Source organism: Aplidium turbinatum, chromosome 2 (assembly GCF_918807975.1).
Source record: "Aplidium turbinatum chromosome 2, kaAplTurb1.1, whole genome shotgun sequence".
Classification (NCBI taxonomy): Eukaryota; Metazoa; Chordata; class Ascidiacea; order Aplousobranchia; family Polyclinidae; genus Aplidium; species Aplidium turbinatum.
In genome coordinates, this window is record NC_137473.1 from 13,913,229 (window position 1) to 13,939,746 (window position 26,518).

The following is a 26,518-nucleotide window of genomic DNA, read 5'->3' on the forward strand; positions in this document are numbered from 1 at the left end:
TCGGGTACCGTAGCCTAATTATCATTGCCGCTTTTACATCGTTTTAACGTCGCTAAGCGTTGAAATAAGACCCTAACCCTAAAACGGCAATGATACTTAGGCTACGGTACCCAATAATTTAAAAAAAAAAATTCAAAAACTCATCGAATGGGGAACTCTCCGAAAAAGGCTCTCACCGAATAAGGAACTCACCAAATCGGACTCACCGAAACGGGCCATTCCGGTGTGAAGAGCCTACTTCCCATTGACGACGACACCAGACAGTGGTTAACCGACGAGTGTCTTGATATTTAGCGACAAAAAGAGAAGCAATATCACCAGTCGATCTGTCAAGAGATCTCAATTCCCGAACTGATGTTTTCTTTGTAGTTATCGGTAAAAATGCTCAAAATATTCTGAGCATTTTCTTGTTTCTACCCTTGCTCAAAACAGTTTTGTTTCTGGTTCTAAATTGCAACTTAAAAGATAAAAAACCTATAAAAGTTAACTCAGCAATCAAATAGTTATGGGTTAGCCTGTTGAAGTTTCAAATATTCTGCAACCCAAAGAGTAAACCAGTAATCACTCACATTTATTTGAAGCACAATTCTTTGCCCACAAAAAATCAATTAAAACGCAATACATGTTGTAAGATGATTTTCGCATCTGCCGTTGAATAGCAATATTACCTTTGAATAGAGCTTATCGATAAAACAGTTGTAACCTACAAGAATTTGATCATTAAAATGGAGATTATCGTACCAACGGAGTTATGCAACGATCGGATCACAGTTCATATCGTAAAAAGGTGGCTAGTGGCTGGTGTACCAAAGGTCTTGTATCATTTCCAGAGCGTTCGTAAAACGTTTTCCAATAATAACGATCTGGTTAGAAAGGTAATCATACTCAGTGACTGCAGCTACCAGCAGAGCGAATACAAAATAAAAGATGTCAAGTGTCAATGCCAACGAGCAAATACGAAGTGTAACGAATTATTGGTTGAATATTTGCAACGCAAGTTTCAAATAAAAAGTTTCTTTTAGACCTTAGCTTACTATAAATTGATTTACACGTGAAAGGGTTAAACTGTTAGGTTTGGTTGCCGTGCTTAATTTACTTTCATCTACGTAACCTTAAAATCTGCATCCCATGCACGTTTTAAACTTCTGTAGTTTTTCCACCTTTTCTTTTGTTACCGTTCACTAGTTTGTAACTTTGTCATTGCTGTTGTTACCGTTCACTATTTTGTAACTTTATCATTGCTGTTGTTACCGTTCACTATTTTGTAACTTTATCATTGCTGTTGTTACCGTTCACTATTTTGTAACTTTATCATTGCTGTTGCTTTCCGAAAAAATAAATTGAATTGATGCTATTGGTTCAGTTGAGAGTTTCAATCAAGCAGTTTTAGTTCCGTTTCAGACAAACCTGTAAAATTACATTACAGTAAAATGCTGACTGCTGCAGTATCGATACAAGCTTTCCTGCGGTCGTAAGCAATGTGCGTTCAATACCCATGTTTCAGTCAAATCACATCATCGAATTAGCAGTCTTTACATGGGGAGGTATTTCAGTAAAATCAAGAAAAATCTACAAGAATCCAATGCTTCACAACGTTCACAACTATAACAGCACTTCATGTCCATAAGTTACAACGAAAAATTCATTGACAAAACTAACTTGACTTATTTACATGAGACAAATGACCCAGGCCTGTGTCTTCAACCATTTGATGCAGACATTAACGAAATGTGGCACCCGAGATTGTTGCATCCCTACAAACTGTACAAGTGTACAACTAAAGTACTTTGTGGCAAACAAGGCAACACAACACCAAACAAACGATAATAACACGCTATAAGCCACACTAACTAATTATACATTGGAAATCAATTATTCACAGAATGTCAGTTTCTTAAGGTTCTGTGGGAAAAGTCACATCAGCACAGGAACAGACTCATGCTGGACATCCGGGATAGCGTAGGCTCCATTTTGAAGAAATGCCAACTTGTTCACCATCGCTTTTTCGCACCTGGCTGACTGCTGTGAAGTGTATGTACAAATTGTTGTGAATTGAATTCAAACATTATTAGACTCTTGGCCGATGGCTCAATTGATGAACACCAGCTTTGTAAACAAAGAAACGAAAACATTATACACGCGGCTATGACCTTTCTAGTTCTTATTATTATGAACTATCTGGACAACTGTCTCATTTGTGACAGCTAATGAATGAAAACATTATAGGCACCTACACTTCGGTAGAAATTGGAAACATCAAACTGTTAAGTTCAATGACTTGGCCTACAAGTCAGTGTCACTAAGACACGTTGCAAAACTCCCCGAAATTCAACCTCAAAGTGGGTTTCTTAGTTTCAAAATAATTCCTAGAAATCAATCGTTGAAACTCAATTGAATACGAGTTTTCAAGATAAAAGCAACGGATATAGTAATTGCCTCGGCTTTTATAAGCAGCTCGTGTTCCACTAACCTCATATAAAATACATGCATGTATGCAAAACTATAATACGAAAGCTGGCCAGTGGCCATGCACTTCCCTTGGCACCACTACAATTTCATAGGCCTATGACTTCACTTTACTTATTATATATGCATTACCATTACGCTTCGAAATATGTAAAATTGTTCAAAATGTCTGCTCAAAATTCTTCATCGATTGACTCTCCATACTTCAAATGGCAAGTTCCCTCGTGAACAGGACCACTTGTAAGTGGTAACAAAATATATCACAACCAACCTGGTTACCACGGTCGTTCCTCTCAAGGTTAATCTCAGACAGGCCTTTGCCTCCTGTGACGTCATGGAACAGAGATCTGAAAACATTATGGGTTCAAATGCAAGTCTCTTTCTTGAAGTATTTCTTTTATTGCAACCAGTGTAAAACGAGTACAACGAGAACAATATCTCCTCATTTCCCGATGCTTGGAATCAAGTATGGGACTATCTTTACCTATTCCGATCAATGTCTTTTCTAAGTAATTTTGTTAAACATTTAAAAAATTACAAACGTTTTCGGCCATACACACGTTCACACGTTGTAGCTTATAGTTTATGTTCAAAGTTAATGGATTATTTTAAATGCCGTGTGGTTGCTTGGTTGTATATGTCTGTGGTTGCAGAAAGTGACCTCTTTACCAAAATTGTATTTAAAAAATTACATTTTACACAACCCAGACAGCAAACGTCAACGTCTAATGTAAAACTGACAATTTTTGCTGTCTGGAAACCTGCCACGAGTTTGCTAAAATAATATCAAAAAAATGATAAAGCTGGATGATAAACAGCACACTTACAAATCGTCTTCTGAAATCACGTAGTAGACCTTGGTGGTCGAAAACCCGTTGAAGGAAGAGCTTCCAGCAACAGTGTAAGCTCCCATGTCTAAAAATATTTGTTGTCACCACAGCGAAAGAAGGTCAGATAAGAGCAAAATTGATTAATTATTCCGTCCAATGATAACAACTGCCATCAATAAATCAATACAAACGAAAGTAACTACACTCCGCTTTAAGTGGGATTTAAAAATTGTAAAAAGGATGGCTAGAAGAGATTAACGGCAATCAAGCAAAATTAATCTCAATAACAAGCAGTTCAAACCACTGAGTAGTTTCTCAGACACTTCCAATAACAGAAATGTTTACCAATATTACAAATCGAAAGTTGAACAAAGTGGGGTTCCAGCAAAAATATTGCTATTTTTTCGTTAACTTATCAAACTAAAAGGTTCTCATCAGGGGTGATTTCCACCTACCAACACAATGAACCAGGAAAACTAGGCGGTACTGTAAATACAGAGGTTTTGACCGGGTGAGAGTCACTTCATCTTAGAAAAGTTGACTAGAGGCAGAGTAACAACATTGAACAAATCCGTTGTACTAATTTCGTAAATTTTAAACAACCCTAGCCAGCAGCAAACAGAGTAAAAATATTGATACCGGTAACTGATCTAAGCCGATGCGGGTGGCGTTGAGAAAATGAGTACATCGTAAACGCAACCATTCATACTGAGGACGCTTACCGTGCCATATCAGCCAATCTAAAGTGTCCAGCTCAGGAAGAGAAAGATGTTCCACGATGCGATCCAAGCCATCGCATGTCGGACCCCAGATGCTTGATGTGAAGTTGGTGGTTTTGGGCGTAGACTGATCAGAGTACGAATATTGTTAGCTACTCAGCTTGCACAAAAGTTGCTATTTTCACACTATTTTACCGTCTGGCAACGTTAAAACGATGTAAAACTAAGTAGAAAGAGCAACTTCTGTAAGCTAGATGGGCAGTTGCTTAGTGTTAGAGACAAAACATTTCTACGAAAAATGGGTTACAAAATAACTTGTCCTCGCCGTTAGCTCAGTGGTCACGCGCCTGGCTCAAGATCATGCGAGGCGATGCTGGTTCGACTCTCGGGGTGTGCGCTTAAGCTACGCATTTCAGCACTGCTCTCCATTCAGGGGCACCTAGTAGATGGAATAATACCCCAGCAACTACACTTTAACAACTATCGGAAATTTCACTCTATCAATCTCGGTGATCGGGCCTGCGCCAGTGGTTTAAAGCTTCCACGAGTATACGAAACTGCCAGTCATTAAGCTCTCATAGAAGCTTTCTCAGTCCGATGATGAAAATCAAACTAAGGAGGTTACATCAGCTCGGCAACTGATTGGGTAAAGTTTCAGTTCCTAAAACTGTTATCTATTGTAAGACCATAAATTGAGGAACTTAGGTGTTTCATCGAATTTGCATTTACCTCAGGTTGAGGTAATCTTTCATTTTCAAAGTGTTTATGTGAATAAGATCAACAATAGTAGGTCTCACGCTTTGTATGAACGGCCTTTCGCTGAGTTTACGTGACGCAACTGACGTAGTTATGACAGAAGTCGTCATTCGCAAGCCACTCTGACAAACAACGCAGCTGCGCATCACTGTGCGAAAGCTAAACACTGTCGTTTCAGATTTAAGCGATTTATCAAACCAAATAAGTTCACCGTCTAGGGCGCTAGGCCCTGGAAAGAACAAACATACTGTGTGGAAAGCACAATTATGTTGTTCCGAATCAGCGGAATGTATAAACAAACAGAAGTCGGGTCCCAGTCAACAAATCAGTCGTTTTTTCGTTTTTTTAAATTGATTCAACGTCTGCAGACGTTACATTGAATCAATGTAGAAAATGACTGATTTGCTATCTGGGATGATTGGAGCAAACTAATCGTTTGCTATGTAATGATACCAGCAACAAATTTTTACAGGCCAGGCAAACTTCCCATTCAGCCAAAACCATCGTTTTTACATTTATTGAACGTCTGCAGAAATTGACAGGTTTTGCTCGCTGATCAAGCAATTTTTTCTGAGGGTGGTGCAAAAACGGTAAGAAAATGGCCATTGGCCAAACTGAGCAAAGACAATCAACCGAAAACAGATAACAATAAGCTGTCAGCAAAGCCAAATATAGCAAAGTTCTATTCGAATGTGAAAACCCATCAGTTGCTTCTCGTTTCAGTAAAATTAAAATGAGTGATCATTTCGTACCAAACTGCTGGAATCGAGCAAAGCTAGTTGACTCGGGAAGAGCTCACTGGACTTTTACAAGGACCTTCTTGTTGCTGTACAATGCGCACGGTACAGTACACAATGCCACTTGACCTTTGATTGAGAAAACTTCATTGACACAACGACCATATCCACACCACGATTGATTACACACAAACCACAGCTCAGACAGATAACTGGTCATTTTTTACATGATTTGATGTCTGCACACACAGAATCAATGCAAAAAATGACAATTTGTTAGCTAGGGTCAGTATAATATACCTTTTTCGCAAAAACTTCAAACGTCTTAACGTATGGCAACGTTGATATGATAAAAATACTGGTAAATGAAGCAGAGATAACATTACATGTGAAATTCCCTTGACAATGTAAAGTGTGCTGGGTTTCTTAACAATTGATTTCAAAAGAGAAACACTTCCATTCACATTTAAAGATCTCTGCAAAAAGTGATACCATGTGTGTCTGGACAAGTACTAACCAAGACGTAGTTTCGCGTTGTTAAAAATACTTCACAGACGAAATTTCTAAAAAAAACACGCAAAACAACAGATTCAAAAATAAAAGCCACCAATTGCCTCTAAAGACTAAAACCGAGACTGATTCAAAATCACGCCAATCAAACAACTTTAGAACTGTCTTTCACAAATCACAAGGTCTTTTTTGTTGCGAAGAGTTGTCAGCTGTGGTATAAGCTCATGAAACCTCTTCTCAAAGCAATTACAACACGCGAGTGAGGTCACAAGGCTCTCGGTAAACCATTTCCCATTTTAAGCAAACAGAAAACATTACGCAATCATTGCGAAACTTGACGTAACGTGTAGCGTCTGCTTATCAGTGGCTCTTTTGAGGATATATGTTAGTTTAGGTACCTCGAAACCCGAATCATATCAAAAACCTTATCTTTTAAATTGGATATTCAATGATTGCAAATACAATTAATTCCTCAAATATTTGTCACATATGCACTGTGACAAATAGAAAAACAAAAATGACAATATAAAACTGCTCATTTTCGTGAATTGTGGTGTAAATAAGATCTCACGCCACATCATCAGTCGCCATCTACGCTTGCAACAACAGATTGCGCAAGATATCTCGCCACACGACAATTTTTTTGTTGGACAAAAAACTCAGCCAATAAAACAGTCCTCTTTCAACATCTAGCGAAGTTAAAACAATGTAAAAATTAAGCGTTTGCTAGCTGGGAGAAGGCAGGCCATCTAACGATGTAGTGAGATTGTTCACGATTTTTCAGCTAAGTAATAGGCGATAAATCTGCTCCACTCATAAAGTTAATCAATCGCTAATAGCTGAACAGCAAATGACATTGAAAGCTAAACATGGAAGTACATGCAAGCAGTCGCCTGGTCGTGTTAATCTTTCCATGTTCTTACTACAACACGCTAAGTGTGATTGACACCTATTTCTGTTGCCCAGACGATTAACGAGAAGTAGCAACTAAGTTTAGACTCAATTAACGCGGTGTCAATGCACAAAATCTCCGTTTGGCATTGACAGACTGCATGGTGTTGTGAGGTTGTGTGAGCCTAATCCTAACGTCTTAGCTACAAATTCAATCCTTTTCAACGATAAAGGACTGGCCTCATGGCAGGGATGGACGGCAGTACCTATGCGTTACCTTTGGGTCAAACATCTGTATTGTGGATACATACAGTAATCACACAAGTCTGTATATACACTACCAACAAGGCGTTGACAAACAAACTAGAGTCAGACACATAGAAATTAATAAGATCTGGAAACTACTTTGGATTTGTGTGATGGCTTATCGAACCGCAACCCAGAAGTCAATTTTAAGATCCAGGTTAAATTTTAAGTGCTCAAATATTGAATCAATGCAAAATGAACAGATGTGCTGGATAGGTTGGTGCCGCAGGACTAGTGCTGAACAACGATAACCTAATCTTTTCATGGACTCTCGCCCAGAGAAAAACCAGTCAATTTCACATTGATATAACGTATGCAGATGTTAAATCAATGTAAAAATGACAGATTTTTCTGTCTGGGCGGTGATCTAGCATAGAACCATTACGTTATTTTATTTGACGTACTTTTTCTGTGTTATTTAAATCTCAGATCTTACCTTCAAAGGGACTGGCAGCGGTTCAGCGCAGTCATAGAACATGCAGTTGAAAGAGCCGTAGACACCATCGTTGATGTAGTACATGAATGCGGCCTGTTCTTGGGCTTCGCTTGCTTGGCTCAAGTCACCTTGTGGAAGAAGACTCTATGTTTAGGTTTGCAAATCAACTGGCTTTCACTGGTAGTCAGCCTCAAGCCAGGAAAAGTTGCCGTTTTTACATGATTTCAACGTCTAGCAATGTTGAAACAATGCAAGAGAGTCAATTTTTGCTTGGTAGGTCTGCGGCCAACATTGAGCGAAGAGCAACACAGAAGCACTGAAATTCTTCTTGAAAAACCTCAATTCTGTAATCCACACATGTGGATTGATGTCTTAGCTGAAGCGACATTTACTAAATTGTTGAATGCACACAAAACTTGCAACATTGGTGTAAGCTACCACACAAGATGGTTCATTGAACATTAGATATAACAGCAACGTACAGCAATAAAATATAACTATAGATATAAAGTTCGATCTAAAGATCTCAAACAGCACAGTAAGGACACTGTAATAATAAAGAAAAAAGCAAAGTGGTACAACAGACATTTCATCAACTAACAAGCGCTCATAATGATAGTGACCTGGGGGGTTTTTTTTCGGTCATTTATCGGTCATTGACCGATTTTTTAGCAAAATGTCCGAAAACAATATAGTCAATTCGGTTAAAATGTCCGAAAAAATATATAGTCAATTCGGTCAAAATGTCCGAAAAATATCGGAATGGCCCGTTTCAGCTAGTCCGATTCGGCTATTTCCCTATTCGGCCAGTCCGATTCGGCTAGTTCCCTATTCGGCTACAGTTTTGAATTGTATTTTATTCCACAATATCGTTTCTTTTGCATTTCGACAAAGAAAAATAAATTGAAATGAAATTTAGCGCAAAATGTTTGAACTATTAAATTGAAACGTTTGCTCTCATAAAATCAACATGTATCCTACGTCACCGTCTGTATGCAAACTTAGAATATATTAGAATCCTCAACTATTACAAAATTCCGAATCCAACGACGCCTTCTGTTTATTTAGAGAATGTTGTATTTTATTCCACAATATCGTTTCTTTTATAGTTGAAATTCTCGAAGCTTTAGATAAGTGGGGTTTAGACCTAACCACCAACCAGGGGCAACAAAAATGGTTATTAGAAGTGGTGTTTCAAAGATAAAACACTTCGCGAAAAAGAGATTTATATCATTTAAACAGACTTAAAGAGTGCTGAAAGCGAAAAATAGCCTACGTTGCTCTTGGCCTTGCCTGCAAAACAGCAGCTGATCGCATGGCTTTCTCATACGGTATGGAAATTTCAAAGTAGATGATAGAGTAACTTACGCTGCTGGAATAGTCACGTAACTATTCACTGCAATATTAAGTAAACCAGCTAAATTAGACGGCATAGACGCGCTATTTTCAATGAGGTCTTCCCGCTGTGAGATCAATTACACTGGTCAACAAAAAAAAAAAATTCCTTGTTGCAAGAGTTTTTTTGATTGATTCTGAATGAGTTTTAGCCACTGATTCCAAATCTGCAATCAGATTTTTTCTCCAAGCTCTAGTTTTTATGCAATACACCAGTGGATATTTTGAGGCTTGCAGCATTTGGTCTGAAATTTAAAACAAAATTCTAACTATTTAGTTCTAGTTACCACGGCCGTTAAACTCCATTTACAGTCAATTTACAGTTAACCTACGATTTATTCGTGAAGCAGGCCTATAAAGCTTATTTTCAAGTTCCTCTGGGAGGTCAAGAGATGAAATGGGCTCCACATATTGTCTGCCATAATTGCGAAGAAATGCTTAGAGACTGGACAAAGAAAACACGTAACGGACTTCCTTTTGGTGTCCCTATGATGTGGCGTGAACCGAAGGACCATTGCACTGATTGTTATTTTTGTTTGATTAGCACCAAGGGCATTGGCAGGAAAAACAGACAAAACATTTCTTATCCAAATATTCCTTCCGCTGTTCAACCTGTCCTTCACTCTGAAACGTTTCCACCTCCAGTATTTAATGGTTTTGCATCCTCCGATGATGAAGAAACAGACTCTTGAGATTTACCAAAGTAGTATGGAATGCGAGTATACTAAGGAAGCAGGTGCAGACTCAGAAGGCTCTAGTTCTGAAACCATTCAGAAATTTAACCAGTCAGAACTAAATGACTTGGTACGAGACTTGGACTTATCCAAGCAAGCTGCTGAGCTTTTAGCATCAAGGCTTAGTGAAAAACACGTAGGCCTATTGGACCGTTCCACAAAGGTTTCGTTTTTCAGGAAACGAGATGAAATGTTTATGTCTTTTTTTTTTCAGAGGAAAAGCAGTTAATTTACTGCAATGATATTCCAGGCCTTCTGGTCCAACTAGGAGTTTCTTCATATGATTCAAGTGAATGGCGCTTATTTATAGACAGTTTCAGGCGAAGCCTGAAGTGTGCTCTTTTGCGCAATGGTAATGCATATGGACGAGTTCCAGTTGGTCATTCAACTGTCTTAAAAGAATCATATGATGATATTAAGCTAGTTATTGAATTGCTGAAATATCATCAGCACAATTGGATATTATGTGTTGACCTGAAAATGGTTGGTTTCTTACTTGGTCAGCAAAAAGGATACACATCGTATAGATCTAAGCTATAGACAAAACAGTTAAGCAGTTATTTCAGTCGTAAAAGATGTTTTTTTTCCTATTCTTCAAAACATAATTGTTTTGAAAAATATTCAGTTTTACTCAAAAAAAAGATAAAAATCAAAATTTGCAAAAAATCTAGAGCTTCTAGACCAAAAACAACGTCATATTCGGATTCAGCACCCCAAAATTACCCAAAATCAAGTGAATTTGAAAATGCAACAAATTTTTTGTTGACCAGTGTTATGATTCAACAGAAGGCATTGTTTTGTTCGCAATGTGTGAGAATTAAATCGAAAACCGATAAAAGAAAAGGTGCCGCAGATATTGCCTGCAATAATGACGTCTCTTGCCGCTATTATCACCTAGCTAACCTGACATCATTGTTTTATGCGACCAGTTTAGGCTTGACATCGACTCCAACGATCATGGAATGTTACGTAATAAGAACGATTATATATATCCTTTACGCAAAAATAAAAAAAATCGATTTCTTAAAACAGCTCTTTCTGTTTTGTCTCGTGAGCTTTGCATATTGCTCAACAAGTGCATAAAGTTTAAAATTGACAAGAAATCATTAAACTTGAAATTTAAGTTCGAATCACTGGAAATAAACGTATTCAAAACTTTTACGTTTCGACGCCGTTTCAAACTCCGCAATCTACGTCACCAATGATTTTGTGGCAGTAAAAATGCGTTCATTTTGAAAACTGCCAAGCTGGAGACAATAGCTTGACCCGTGTATAGGTTGAACCTGTCTTTTTGAGGTGAAATTCACTTGCAAACATCTCGACTTATACTCGAGTATATACGGTATTCGATAATAGACTGTAAAGACTTTCGATAAAAAACAGAAAAAAAAACACTTCGCCGTTGTTAACGCTTTGAAGGTAAGTAATTAGCAAAACGTGCGATACGAGGTTAATAAAACCGAAAGCGGGTTTCTTTTCACTCTGCTTGAAATCACGACTTTTTGCGTTTTATTTCGATAACTTCACTGTCTTGATCGTTGTTATTCACTCGCACGAAAAGGAAATGAATCGGCTTGTTTTCCAACTGTTCCAATTATGAGCTAACAATATCAAATTTTTACGACTAGGCGTACTGCATGCGTAAAACTAATCGTTTCAAGCAGCGGTTCTAATAAATTCGGTTTGCGACCTAGGTGTCAATATAAACAAGACAGTAAGCTTAATCAAAGACTACTTTAATTGAGTAAAATAGCGTTATGGTTATGACGTCATCACCTTTCTCGCCATCTAAAGTTTTTTGAAAAGGTGGCGCCTATGATTGTGGAATAAAATACAATTTAAAACTGTAGCCGAATAGGGAACTAGCCGAATCGAACTGTAGCCGAATAGGGAAATAGCCGAATCGGACTAGCTGAATAGTAGCAGACCCGAATAATATATAGTCAATTTGGTCAAAATGTCAAAGGTTTGAGTTTCGCTGATGAACGTTGAAGAAACGTTTGTCTGTTCTAACTTTTCTCAGATAAAACACGACAACATTTCTCAGCGAAACTTAATGTTGTAGCTAGTCAGGAAGTGCAAATTTTGGTTTGTATCAGCTACTTGAAAGGAAATATTTTCATCAGAAAAAATGACCGGAATAAATAAAAAATGACCGAATTTTTTCAAGTCATTTCGGACAAATGACCGAAAAGTCTCAACGAAAAAAAAAACCCAGTGACTACTCTTCTATGCCCAAGGATGAGAAACCTTTTGGAAAAGACTACTTTAAAAGACAAAACGTATGCACTTTGATGACACCAATAAACTAAAAATAACCTTTGCACAACTTTGACGTGCTGCACTTCTTGGAGAAAACGTGGTTTCTGCACTCAAAACCCTGATCAACGTGCTCACAAGACCAGAGTACTTGCACATGTTGGAAGGCTTACCAGTGTTGTCTGCGTCATTCAACGGAATGCTTTGAGTGACCTTCTTTTTGGCAATTATGTTGGTCGCCAATGTGAAGGCGGACTCGGCAAAATATCTTCCAGGTTCAGCAATCACACGAACATGGTTGAACTTGTTCTCGGGAAACAAGTCATTGATTTGCTGGTTCACAATGAGAGCAATCTACGTGAAGGAGATTGAAAAGGTGACTGGATGAGGTTGGATCAGAACGACAGTAAAAAAAAGCTTCCAAAGTGTGTTTGAAAGCAATCGCATCCCAAAAAGCACACGGTTAAATTATAACTTTAAAACCATAATTTCACGATCCACACTAGAGCCATGCTGAAGTTAAAAACTAAATTTCATGGATGTGTGCAAGAAATTACATGTTAAAACCTGAACTTACTTCTTCGAATTTCAGTTTAACATTCTCAGATCCGGGAAATCCGCCTCCGATATCAAGAAGATTGAATTTGTATCCAACTGTGAGAGCATAGTCAAACAGTGTTCTGGCATTTTGCACAGCTTCCACAAAGCCATCAACTTCTTGGCACCGACTTCCGACGTGAAAACTTGTAATCAACAGTACAAGCTTAAAAGACTTGGAATAATTACCAAAATTGACTAATTTCAACTAGGGATGCACAATAGAGAATATCGAATCTTAGAGATTCGAATCTCAATGTATTCGAATCGCATTTGCATTTTTTTTTTCGGATATCAGGATTCGAAAATAAATCTGTTAAATGAACAGTGTGCGACGTTAAACAAATGTAAAGTTGATATTTTCCGTCTTGCGCGCCGACTTTTTTCGTGGACTGTTTGTTCCAAGCGCCTTTTTTCTTCTTTCATATGGTTCACACAGTTATCAGAACTGCAGACACGCAGTGCGTTCCCGTACGAGTGAATAATTCAGGCCTCAAAATTCACGGCAGACATGTCCGCCGTCACAGCATGTGATTTCCGCGGGAAGTACCATCTAGATCGGCCATATTTGTCCGCCGAGAAATAACACAGGAACTAGCGATACAAATCGTCACTGCATGGCACGAACAATTGTTGCGAGAATATAATTTTTTGCGCATTCTAGCGCGCATCTTGAAAATGTAAATACTGTATCCCTTAACTTCTATTGAAAACTTTCGATTTTTACGTTGATTCAACGATTGATGACATTGAATCAGCGTAACAAAAAGCATTGTGACGCAAGAAGCCACACGACTTCGTTCGGTGGAAGTTAACCAGGTATGCGGCGTATTTAGCAGCTACACGGCGCTTTGGCTCTTCAGTCTTCAAGCGCATGTCGTTGGTCTGATGAAAGCCTTTTAGAGTGACTTCGCTGAAATTTTAAAACGCCTTCTAAACCGTAGCTATAGTTCTTAAATGGCAAAGAATTATCAAGATGAAGTAATTAAGCATGACAATTGACGCTAAAACTGGTGTGTCCGCCGATATAGCTGCTCAGACCAGACACGTTTGTCCACCGTCAACAAAAACGAATTTCGAGGCCTGATAATTTGTGTGTGCGGCCACGAATGATTCATTACATGTGCTGTACAGTACTGCGAATTGATTTACACCACGCGCTTGAGATTCGTGAACTGGTGAGCAGTAGACTGTAAAGGATTAAAGGGATACTAAAGGAAAAACCTGACTTGGCGATTGTATACGTTCTTTGTGTTTAAAATACTAACCATAAAACAATTTTCAATAAAATTTTGCCCCATTGCGGTCTGATCAGCATTCCGCGCCGGCTTTTGTCAGAGCTTTCAAAACGGGAATAGGCGTGGCGTGAGCAGCGAAGCGTGCGACTGTACAGTCTACGTCACTATAGACTAGCAATCAGCTGATCGAGCAATAGTTGTTACTGCGGGCGATTTAACTGTAGGCAATTATGTATGTACATCAAAACATCAGATTTCAACATCAAAACATCAGATGTGGTAACGTGGCTTTTGTTATTGCTGTCGATAGTGATGTATTCTCGAGCAGTGTTTCCACTTTTTGGTCATTTAAAAAAAATTAAAAATAAATGAAACATTGGACTTTGGGCCTTGCCAGTGCCATTGAAAACAACTTTTTTTCGGTAATTTTGTTTTTGAAATGTATTCTTGAATGTTCAGTTTACGCATTTTAATGCTTGATTCCCGTTTGAAATTTTTTGAAAAGTTTGATAAAAATCATAGATTCACAGTAACACAGGCATCAATTATTGCTTTGATATCATTTGGAAAAAATTGCCGCGTAATATCAGAATAGATTCGAAATTCTGGATTCGAAATTAAGTATTCTAGAATATTCTAGAATAGCCAGGTATTCTGTATTGTGCATCCCTAATTTCAACTACCTTTTTTAACTTATACCATAGAAACTCAGCCCAATTTACCACATGCTGATTTGAATTGCACCAGAAGCAGTTTTTAAAAATTGGTGGTTATTAGTTTATTACCTACCACCCTTCCACACATCTACACACCTTATTCCCGACATCTTCAGGCCCATCTTATGCGCAGTGTCGATCAAATGATAGGACAACTTCATGCTAGCACCAAACTTCATGCTAAGTGGAATCAGAGACTTGGAATCATCTGTTTGGATGCGGAGGACAAGCCTAAAAAAGTGAAATTTTAAATTAAAACCTTATACCAGATCTCAGGTATTGCACTTCGTCTAGCATTATCCAACGACGTTTCATTTCGTAAATACGAAATTTTCTTCAACGTTTCGTAGTGCACTTGGGTAATGTGCATGTAGTGTGTGTAAGTACAACATATAGTGTTGGTAAATAGTTGGCAGCTGCTCTCAAAGCTTTTGTATACCGTACTACACTATACTGCAGACAGCAATGATTTGTTGCGGACTTGGTTTACTTTATTAGCGTCGAAAAATATTATGAAGTTTTGGTTAAAGTGGACACTTCCTGAAATGCAGCACAGAGGACGAACCAGCAAACAAGTCATTAATATAACTGTGTTGTAGTTGGAAAACAAAGGAAATGATCTTAAAGCCTTCATCATGAAACAACACAAATTGGAACACAAGTTTCAGAGCTCATCTTCGTCGTCGTCGTGTGAGCCTCTATCTAGGGTCTATTTTCTAACAACCCAGATTCATGTTGTTCCCGGACTACACCGGAAGACTAGCAGAGAGCAGCCAGTCTTTGGTTCCATCATCCATGATGCGCAGACCTTCCACTTCGCTAGGTGGCTTAAAGATGGTACAATCATTGATGATCTGCGGTCAGTTCCTCGGCACCACATACACCGGAATGGTCCGTTTCGGCTAGTTCCCTATTCGGCTACAGTTTTGAATTGTATTTTGTATTTTATTCCACAATATCGTTTCTTTTGCATTCCGACAAAGAAAAATAAATTGAAATGAAATTTAGCGCAAAATGTTTGAACTATTAAATTAAAATGTTTGCTCACATAAAATCGACATGTATCCTACGTCACCGTCTGTATGCAAACTTAGAATATATTAGAATCCTCAACTATTACAAAATTCCAAATCCAACGACGTCTTGTTTATTTAGAGAATGTTGTATTTCATTTCACAATATCGTTTCTTTTATAGTTGGAATTATCGAAGCTTTAGATGAGTGGGGTTTAGACCTAACCACTGAGATCTTAAATCATATAGATGACACCAGAAACATCCCTAGTGATATGGTACGTTCCATATTCATAACTTTACCAAAAAAAACCGGAGCAACATAATGCTCACTCCACAGAACAATTAGCCTAGTGAGTCATCTAACAAAGATCTTACTCCGAATCATCTGATGAGATTGAGACCAAAACTAAAATCGGAAATTTCAACAGCACAGTTTGGATTTGTTCCAGACAAAGGGACCACAAAAAGGACTTTTCACGTTAAAAATGATAACAGAGAGATGTATGTCCGATTCTTCTGTTTAGTTAGAGAATTTTGTATTTTATTCCACAATATCGTTTCTTTTGCATTCTTGCATTTTATCCAGTGTTTACCTGTGAGTGCCTATTCGTTCAAAATAAGTGTTTGACATCAAAACAACATTTTTCATGATTAACAATAGAGGTTAATGAGATAAAGTCTCAGCGAAAACGTGTCAACGAAAAAAAGACAGTTGCCAAATAGTGTTTGACATAAAAGATGAAGTTAAAGTGCTACTGCACGATGACTTTGACCGCACTTTATCTGAAAGAGCATGTTTCAATCTATAAATACCAACCTCGCCCTTACTTTTTAAGGCTATAATTATCTCAATAAAAATTAACAAAACTATGGTTTTCCACGCGCTTGTATTTTTGGCCACGTTCCGCCTGCATTGCGCAACACGCAGATTATGACGTCAGTTGGAGTCAGTCAGATCGAAGCGACAACTGGTTTTACAAGTCTTTTACTAGTTTTAGTTTAGCTAGTTGTGTTTGTCCTAGACCTAGAGGAAGGAAGTTTTTTTTCGCTGCTTCGATCTTGTTGCACGTGCTTTTTATGGGAAGACAGGTAGTATAGGCTCTTTGCAATCTCGAGTTTGAAAAAAATAAGCCAGGTCTGTTGACTTATCCATTGAAATTGTTGGTGAAGGGACAGACCAAAGCTGTCATAGGCCATGCAAGGTAAGGTATGGTACATCTTAACCAATGTTATGTGACATTCTTGTAAGCTTCAAGTCTTTAGTTCAAATATATAAAACTTTTAAAACAAAACATTTCTATTGCAACTTCGTTTCTTAGATTATTGTAGTTCTGAGCCAAACATTTAAAATGGTGAAAATTTGCTCTATCACACAAAAATTTGTTTCTGGTGCAAAGGTGACATTTTTTGCCTTCCCTAACGATTAACGTTTGCGAATTAACTGGTGCAAGTTTGCTCATCAAGTCCGCAAATGGAATGGACCCTTCCCTACCAGTCTTATCTGCTCAAATCACTTTCTTGAGCAGGATTTTGAAAATTATTTTGAAGTTAATATGGGATTTTGCAAACGTTACATTCTGAAGAAATCTGCTGTTCCCACCATAAAATGTACCTCTGCTACCGGTACGTCTGATGCTACTGCATCTAAGCTGGATCGAGATCACCGAATGCAAAAGCGGACAATAGTGAAGGTTTGTAGTTACACAATAGAAGCTATAGGCTGCATATCCTACCGGTATGTAATGTTTTTAGGCCTACTTGTTTTAAATTTTATGAACATACAATGTGCCATCTGCTCAAAACGATTAAGTAGTTATGTAATACCGGTACCACTGTTATAGTCTAATTACAACAGATCACTACCTTGCAAAACAGCAAGGTTGCAAAACTTACTGTGTTGCTTACGGTACTTACTTTGACAGAACACCTTTTATCTCTCAATTGGGATTAACAACTTTTGGCTCAGAATATGTGGCTTAGCAATTTTTTATACAAATTTGATGTCCAGATTGTTTTCTTTCCTAACTTTTACAGAATGTAGCTAGTGGGATTCATAATCTGATCATAATTCAATGTTGCCCAAACTACAATTGTGCTACCCAGGTCTTCATATGTGTTCAGGAGGTGTGTGAGACATACAGTAATCTGATATTAATTGTCAATTTTTTGTAGGCCATGAATGATGAAATGGGTGCGGGTTCGACCAAGAAAAGTAAAACCACTGCATCTCAACAAGCTGTGCCGACTGCTGCTGAAGATTCCATTGACGTTGCTATGCATGATGAGATGACAGTATGTAGCCTTGCATTGTTGTATTGATGAACCAACATAATTAATATAGGCTACAGGTTCAATCTAATGTGCTGCTTGTATTCAGTTACGGGTGATGTCCTCCTCTTTTATCTCTGGTGGTGGCCGAGGGGTTTATCGTTCTATCATATTTCATTCTTTTTTTGTAAATTACCCAGTAGTCAAAATCACCGCATAATGCTGTTGCATTAATCTCTTATGTACAATTCAAGTGCATCTAATACTGGCATGGTACCAATTTCAAAACGTTATAATCTTCAATGGTTGTTAATAAAGCAAAGTGTACTTTACAATACATATTAGGTATTGGAGGTTGCGGAATGCGGATGTTGACAAACAAATGGTTAGCTGCGAGTTTTCAAGTGAGTCATTCGGATGTTTCCACCTGGTGTGAAACAGCATCTTTCCAATCCAAGGCTTGTCAGGTTTCATTAAAACAGGAGCAGACTACAAAACGATCTGTTGGTGAGTCACCTATCAATAAGTGCTTATCTGCTATCTTTTTTTTAAAGTTTGATTGATTCTGCAGTCAATGTTAAAGTGTTTCTTTTTGCTTATTTACAACTACTCATAACAGTCTATTGTGCCACTACTACAGCATTAGTTCTCAACAGGTACCCAAACGTGGTTTGGACGAAATACCGTGGGCACGAACACTGAAACAATGTTGCTTTCCAGTCTGGGTAAGCCAGTTGCATCTTCTACCCCACTTAAAAATAGAGATGCATCTGCTCATTCTTCATTTTTCTATCTGTCATCTGAATATGAACTATCCGAGAAGTCGTGGGACACAACAATTGAAGGGCAGCAATATTTGAAATAAAATAGTCAAAAAGATTGGTGGAGTATTGTAGAGTTACCTTAGTAGTGTAACAATTGCATCTTATAACCGGCATATGTAGTATGCTCTTAAAACATATCCATTTGCATATGGTGGAACCAGTATATGAAGTATATTCCTTCATCGCCTTGTAGGCTATTAGGTTTACATTTCTATTGACATCTCTTTTTCTTATGAGTGCGTTCACTTGAGCTTGTTTACTGTTCATTGTTCAACAGCCTTTCAAGAGCTGGTTGCGTAATTGTTCCATTCATTATTAAACGACTTGCTGTTACATTTCCCAGGCAATTCAGGCTGGTCGCCTATAGGCAGGTGCTGGAGTGGCTGTTGGATGGAGAAGTTCTTGGCAAGTCCAACAGAGTCGTGCTGCCATCCTGCATTGTGTCATTTATCCGCAGAAAGTATCCCAGTGACGATGGAGACTATGCTGGGTTCCAAAGACCAGTGTTAACATTTTAGTCTTGGTTTAACCTGGTTTATTGCAACCGTTTCGTTTATTTTTATTTTTCGATTTGGTGTTTTTTGGTTTGGTTTGTTTTCGATTTGTGTGTCGTAATGTGATTTGTCATTAGTATTGTATGTTGGTTTATTCTTTTACTTTATTTCTGCTTCAATTTGGCTTATTCTAGTCTTTTTTAGCTTCATCTAGATTATTTTTATAGAACGGAGATGTCAACACCGCCGAAGACAGTCCCAATGAATGCTAAAGCGTTATCGCATGATAGTCGACTGTACTATGTCCTGCAACACCGTACAATACAACATATTTTCGATATAACCAAGTTTGGCTGTTGTAATCTACGAAACTAGCCTTCGGCGATGGGCTTCGCAAACCACTCCTGGCACACAAGCATGAACAACTAAATTTGTATAATGCTGGCTGAAAGATGCGTCTTCACTATGGATACCTTATAAATTTGCGCATTCAGTAGCAACCAAACCTATCTCGGCTAGTTTGGTCTCGACTCCAACTGACGTCATATCGCTAGGTGGCGTTGACGAGTTTGCTACTTCCAGGTAGCGTGAGAGAGAAGCGCTAGAGAGCGTGAGAAAAGGGTCGGTTTCTCGACTGTGGGCCTCAATTGTAAGGAAGTGAGTTATTCAACAGGTTCCAGATGTCTTGGCAATGGATTTTAGCCTATGTTAATTCAATCGTGCAGTTGCACTTTAAAACCTAAGTGGCAGTTTAGAAAAAACCTGGGTTTCGGCGTTACTTGTTACTTTATCATGGCAGAGGAATCGATTAGTACGCAACGCAAACTATTGTGTTGGATTGTGTGTTGCAAAATAATGTGTCAAGATGATGTCACCATCACCATGCAAATTAACATCAAACAGCAAGCGCTAATACTAGGCTACTGAAAGTAATAAAAATGTTGCTTCCAATGCTTCGTGAGACTCAACGTGAGAACTCTCATTACTTCCCTTATTGACAAATTATCAAATTTCAATGTCTACAGCGGGTCTGCTACTATTCGGTGAGTCCGATTCGGTGAGTCTGATTCGGTGAGTTCCTAACCTCTAACCCTTAACCCTAACTCCAAACCCCTAACCCTAAAACGGCAATGATAATTAGGCTACGGTACCCAATAATTAAAAAAAAAATTGAAAAAATCATCCGTTAAGGGATCGGACTCACCGAATCGGACTTACCGATTCGGACTCACCGAAACGGGCCATTCCGGTCTACAGCAGCTGTTTGAACTGCATTTACAAAGTTACTCGGGTTAATGAGGAAGTAGTCATTCCCCATTGGTGCATGGTTGAGCGGAAAAGCCCGACGCCCGTACGAAGACGGTTGAGGCGCACCCATCCCATGCTTGTCTTTGTAGTGTCAGGCCGATGGGGCGTGTGTTGGCGTTGGAGATGAACGAATGGAGTCTGATGATACTTGACTTTTGACTTCCATTTATGGTCCACCCAACTAACCGCAGAGATGTCTTGTTTATCAGCTTCGTTGATAGTCAGATCAACAGATCAATAGATATCAGATCAGAAGTCGAGCGGCCGGCACAAATGGGTGTCTTGATTTCAGTCGACGGGGGTGCTGGTCTGAGAGAGCAGAGATCTTGTGGTGGAGAAGATGGTTAGGCTCCAGTGCCGTCGACCGAGTGGCTTCTTTGCGACGAAGCTCAGCCGGTTGGATGCCAGCGAGAATGGGAGAGTGTCCAACTGTCCAGTGTCCAATGGTGTGGAACGCTGGCATCCGCTCATCTTCATCAGATGAATACGTTTTAGCCGAAAAAACGCAAATTCAATATTATATCAGTGCGAAAAGTGCACCAAGATAACATGCATTCTTCCAATTGAAAATTCGGCATTTTCATGTCACATCATGAAATATTCATTGAACATGAACCTTTGCTTCAATTTTAAGAAGCAAAAGACAGTGCAATTAAAAAAGATGCTTTACTCTTATGTTGTTATACTGTATCTAATAGTGGCATATTGAAAAAAAAATTGTCAAGGTCGTCCTAGCTGTAAAACGATAAAATACGTCACGTTTGCGATGGAAACACATAATTATGCAGAACATTGTGATTATATAACGTTGCACATGTACGAAATAGAACTACGCACTCGGCATCAGGAAAATTCTTCTTCATTTTGATCAACTCCTCTTCACTGTCAATTGCGACAAGTTTGACGTCATTGTCACGTGAGTAGCGCACGTGGGATGCTTGCTTGCAAGGATTGGCAAAGATGATTTGATCAGATTGAGCACCAAGTTCAAGCAGTTGTCGAATTTCTCCCTATCAAAGGTTGGCAAGATTGAAAGGTTGATACACTACCATCGTTTCTTGTATACAAATCGTAATCATCTTAATTCGATTTTGTCAATTACCGAGTTAGGGTGGCACTTTAACAGCATCTTAAAATAATAAAATCAGAAAAGAATCTTAATGATGCTATTACTCTTCATGTCTTTAATAGTGTGAAGAAATGATAGTTTTTTCTTACTTTGCTAGCGCAGTCAAAACCAGCTCCCAGTGCAAGCAGCATTTTAAGCACAGCTGGATCAGGATTGCACTTGACAGCATAGTGAGGAACAATGCGAGGAAATGCCTTTTTCCAACGCTGGTACTTTGACAAAATATCACCAAGATCACAGAGGAAAAAGCCATCATGAAAGTCCTACAAACACAAACAAAATATATAATTGTATATGAAATAAACGATGCAACTACTGCTATGAAAATGGTACAGTATAGTTAGTATTTAGCAACTGAGATGTGCACAATGCTTATGAAGCTCGAGAAGTCAAAATTACCATTCACACAAATATGAGTGCTGATACGCTAAAATCGGAGCACATCTTTCAAGTGCAGACAGTTAGGTGCCTGCCAAATAGGTGTGCACACTGTGGCGTGAGGATATTTAAGTGCGGCGCCCGATCATATATATAGGTGCTATTTCCAGTAAAGTCAGTTTCATTAGGTGCTTGATGTAAGACAATTCTTTGCTTTGATGGCCTATTGTAAGAATGTAAATTTCAGCACTGCTGCTAAAATCTTACCTCTCTGCCTGTGGTGTTGAATGATTTCTCTTTAATAATTGCATGCTTGTTCAAAGAAGAGACAACCTCAATGCAAGGAGATGGAGAATTGTGAACCAACTTCATTGTGGATAGATTGAAAGATAATTGCTTTCGCGATGTCAAATACTGAATGATGTTTGCCACAAAACGCTAATGAATGCAAACTGAAAAAAGAAAATTTGTAAGCAATAGGTTACTTTGATAATTTGTTTTTCATATCTTTATCCTGCATTGCGGGAAAGCGGACTTGAGCGCTATGCATCGGTGTACGGCTGTACGCCTTCCGACGTACACCTGACCCACGCTGCAGCCGACGGCAATGTCTGTTTCCGGTTGTACTCTACTTATGACTTAAATTTAGTACTACCCATTGCTCGAAATCGATCACTGGGTAGAGGCAATTATCGTAAAGTTTCTTGCCCAGAGAAACAACAGCAAGTGCGGGTGGCTGGAGTCAAACATGCAGGCTCTCGACTGCGAGCCCAATGCGCTAACCACTCGGCCACTGTTGCCGACAATCATATTTGGTTTTAAGGCCATTACAATAATATACGGTACACTGTGAATGACATATATGCATCACAATAGGCAGCTAGAAGCAGCGGAAAAACGTGTAGTCATTAAGTTAGCTGCTCTCTTTTATTTTGGCAAGTCATTAAGTGTCTGCTGAAATAAAGCTCCAAAGCAGTGTTGAACTTAGTAGGGCCTTAGGAGCATTGCACAGGCACTCTCACCACTCAGCCGACAGCAGGTAATTGCTTGTTTGAAAGCTTGCACTGAAATAATTTACACAATGTTTGAATTACCAATATAGTAGATCATTAAGCTTTAATGGTGACATTGTCAGGATACAACTTCAATTAAAACTTCTAAGTACAATTAAATTAGTTAAAAATTTTGAATCTCTGATTAAATAATAATTAATTAATCAAACAATGTAATACAGTCCTCGAAATTAGCGGCGGCACTCGGCTATTGCCGTGGTAAATGCCGCCGTAAACGTCATAATGGCCATTCTGCTACGGCAATAAAAATGCCGCCGCAAAACGAGCACTTAATTAAGACAAAAATTGTTCAAAATTTCTTCCTGTATTATTTACTCGCAGCGGGAGTTTAATCAGCAGAAACATCGTGCCAAGACCTCACCTCGGACCACTTTACTTGCTGTGAACACTCACGCAGTCTTCAAAAATATTATATTTTATAGCATATTTTTACTAGGCAAAAACTTTGCCGAGGCCAAACGGCCAAAGTTGAAATTGCGTCGGCAATTGCTGTGAACGTTTATTACGACAAAATTGTACCAAAGCATGTAAAACGAGAAGGGAAAAATATACTAGAGTAGTCTATCACGACCGCATCGTTTGATTTGTTGTGATGTAATAATACTAAAAGTAGCGATAAAGCGAGCAACGCAATACGCACGCTGTTACGTTAATTCATGTCAAATAACTCAGGGGGAAAGTAAGTTAATTTTGGGTTGATTCAACGTTCGAGTCAGCACAAATCGATTTAATTTTCCCGGCGGGTTATATTGCGCACCCAGACAGCAAAACCATCATTTCTACATCGATTCAACGTCTACAGATGCAAAATCAATGCAAAAATAACGAATTTTGCTGCCTGGGTAACAACAATGCCCAAGAAGAAATTTACGTTTGTTTTTCGACATCTAGCGACGTTGAACCATCATAAAATAACGTTAATTGCTCAAACAGGTACCGGTAACAAATTAATAGCTCCCTGCGAGAAGATTGGCTCGATTTACGTTTATACTAACATAATTTCGGCACAATTGGGATACTGCGTGCGAGCAACACAAAGTCTGTTGGATAAAGAACTAGTCAGAATCGGAATCATCAAATGCTATATCGGAGGATGAGGTTGTCGCGTCGTCACTGGAATAATTGAAGACGCAAAACTGCCCGTTCGTGAACGCGCGATGCCATATGATCGGAAGCATTATTAAAAACCATTTATCCAATTTTGTTCTACTTTTTTAACTTGACCCCGTAGCTTTTCTAATTCCGATTTGTTTCCGTCATAAAATTCTTTATAAATATTGCAAAATACCACGCTAACTTTTCCTTCTGTTTCCTTTGTTTGATAACCTATAGCAGGTAAATTCCACTTTTTAACTGTATCCTTCACCATGATTTATATTCGCAACGACACCGGTAAACAATAAGCATTCTATGAAAGAATAACTTTTTCGTAACAATTAAGCCAGTATTTACAACGTTGCAAACTTTTTACAGTTCACAAGAGCATTGTCAGCGCATAAAATAGCTTTCGTGATGCTCTCCGCTACCGCCGTATGAAACACGAAGAATAAGCGCATAAAATTTCGTTTGTTTAAACTTAAAAGCATACGGCAATTGCCGCCGCAATCCAAGGTTTGCTGATTTGGCGGCGGCAATGTTTTTGCCGTCGTAGATGGAAGCTAATTTCGAGGGCTGGTAATATATTATATATACATGGTAAGATACGTTTCAAGTGGGGTAAATCATATCACAACTAACAACATTAAGCCTTTTGATTTGTTTGAGCTTATGAGGCAGAAGGCCTATTCTTTTACCACCCCCAGGATCCAGATTACACTGAATGGCTATGATAGAACAACCAGTCTTTCGTTTCATCACCAAAGACATACAAACCTTTTGCTTCATTAGGTTGGCAAGTATGACTGACATGGTCTGTGGTCTGTTTCTCAGCACCACAATCACAAGACGAAGATGCCATGTTGTGCGGTGGAGCAGAAAAGCCTGATGCCTGGACAAAGATGGTTGAGGCACATCCATGTAAGTCTTGGTAATGACAGGCCGATGGAACAGGTGTTAGTGGTGAAAAACGGAGCCTGGTGGTATCTAATTTCATTTAGATTTTTATTTATGGTTTGTCCAATTAGTCACAGATGTGTTTACAGATTTATAAGGATTAATTCATGGCCTGTGTAATTAAAATTCGTTAATGGCGAAGTTGGTTGATGATAAGCAGAAATTGAAAAGATAGCATGAATGGGTTTATTGATCTCAGTCTACAAGTATGGTGATTTGCAAAACCAGGGATATTTTAGTAAAGAAGTGGTTTGACTCAGGTTGTCTAGATTTTCTCGCATCATGTAATGGAGAATTGTCAGGTCATTTGCATATGTGTATTTTCCAGAGAATATGCTTGACATGTTGTTGGTGTAGATATTAGACCATAGTGAAGACAGGACTGATCTCCATGTGACTCCATTTTTCAGGCATGTCAGTCTACTTAGCTATGAGTTGTAAGTGGTGAGGGTGAAACCTCCCTTATTGACCAGTTATTGGTAGCAGCTGACTTTGGTGGAATTTAACTGCCATCTACCGGTATGCTGCCATTTGTAACCTATTTAGCTGCCATTTGCAACCTCTAAGCAGTCCTTGATGTGCTGGGTCAAGAGGGTGACTTGATCCAATGGACTTCCCATGTCAAAACTCAACTTGTTTCATCAGAGGGAGCGAGTTAACACTGGTGTAGATTATGGACACAGATCTTTTGTCCTCTGGTGGCTTTGTGATGCTTAGGGATTGCAACCACTTTAAAATTCTATTTCATATTTTTGAAACCTTGAGGTGGTGCAAGCAGAAAGGAAGGAATCTATTTATCTAGGACTTTGAAACCAGAAGCTCAAACAAAGAATCATAAACACACGTTCGTTCATTAAAAAACTCACAATTGGTAAAAGACACAGGTTACAAATACGAATGATCCCAGGGGGCGCTAGCTAGGGTCCCAAGGTGGAGCGAAGTTGAAGTCAAGCTGTTCTTGATAAAGGCACAAGCCCTCCTGCTTGGAGATGTACTTTGTGATGGCGAAGCACTGAAATATAAAAGTACTTATAGATTGCATTAAGAAAAATATTATATATATACAAAATGAATAGCCTACGTTAAATAATATCAATAAATTCTGTGATAACATGGTGCCAAAATCAAAGTGTTTTAATCAACTTTTCTTATAATTTTTTAGGCTACGGTATTTAGGCGTATTTACAATTAGATTATGGTGATGTAAAATGAAACATTTGATACTTACACAATTGATCCAAACACGCGATACGGAAGCTTTTTCTTTAAACGACGTAATTTTGTTAGGTTTAACACAAAATTAACAGCAAGAAATTATTTTTATTCATTAGCCTTGGGTGTTCCCAAGGTCACCTTTTTGTCAACAAGTGCAACTTACAATGCAAA

The 26,518-nt window shown here is 38.5% G+C and overlaps 2 protein-coding genes across 2 annotated transcripts; one reads left to right on the forward strand and one right to left on the reverse strand.

Moving 5' to 3' along the window:
- Nucleotides 1-550: 550 nt before the first annotated feature.
- Nucleotides 551-26,518, reverse strand: LOC145788198 (ornithine decarboxylase-like). The gene is made up of 13 exons (XM_082599889.1): nt 26,361-26,518; nt 25,999-26,144; nt 22,275-22,459; nt 21,719-21,892; nt 21,338-21,510; nt 14,687-14,821; nt 12,617-12,782; nt 12,213-12,393; nt 7,652-7,779; nt 4,019-4,142; nt 3,294-3,381; nt 2,738-2,813; nt 551-2,022 (listed from the first exon to the last, which is right to left on the reverse strand). Exons 3-13 carry the CDS (start codon nt 22,377-22,379, stop codon nt 1,915-1,917), a joined length of 1,458 nt encoding a protein of 485 aa, XP_082456015.1. The 5' UTR covers nt 22,380-22,459; nt 25,999-26,144; nt 26,361-26,518; the 3' UTR covers nt 551-1,914.
- LOC145788199 (uncharacterized) lies at nt 16,604-19,818 on the forward strand. Its single transcript, XM_082599891.1, has 5 exons — nt 16,604-16,808; nt 17,779-17,898; nt 18,220-18,381; nt 18,531-18,599; nt 19,042-19,818. The coding sequence occupies exons 3-5, from the start codon at nt 18,237-18,239 to the stop codon at nt 19,206-19,208; spliced, it is 381 nt and encodes a 126-aa protein (XP_082456017.1). The 5' UTR covers nt 16,604-16,808; nt 17,779-17,898; nt 18,220-18,236; the 3' UTR covers nt 19,209-19,818.

Bases quoted from the DNA above. Each gene is read 5' to 3' on its own strand.
- LOC145788198 (XM_082599889.1), bottom strand. From the start codon at position 22,379: ATGAAGTTGGTTCACAATTCTCCATCTCCTTGCATTGAGGTTGTCTCT. The intron at 12,394-12,616 runs GTAAGTTCAGGT...TCCTTCACGTAG, and splicing joins TTAAACTGAAATTCGAAGAA to ATTGCTCTCATTGTGAACCA. The intron at 7,780-12,212 runs GTAAGCCTTCCA...TTCTTCCACAAG, and splicing joins GAATGACGCAGACAACACTG to GTGACTTGAGCCAAGCAAGC.
- LOC145788199 (XM_082599891.1), top strand. From the start codon at position 18,237: ATGCGGATGTTGACAAACAAATGGTTAGCTGCGAGTTTTCAAGTGAGT. The intron at 18,382-18,530 runs GTGAGTCACCTA...AGTTCTCAACAG, and splicing joins GACTACAAAACGATCTGTTG to GTACCCAAACGTGGTTTGGA. The intron at 18,600-19,041 runs GTAAGCCAGTTG...TACATTTCCCAG, and splicing joins AATGTTGCTTTCCAGTCTGG to GCAATTCAGGCTGGTCGCCT.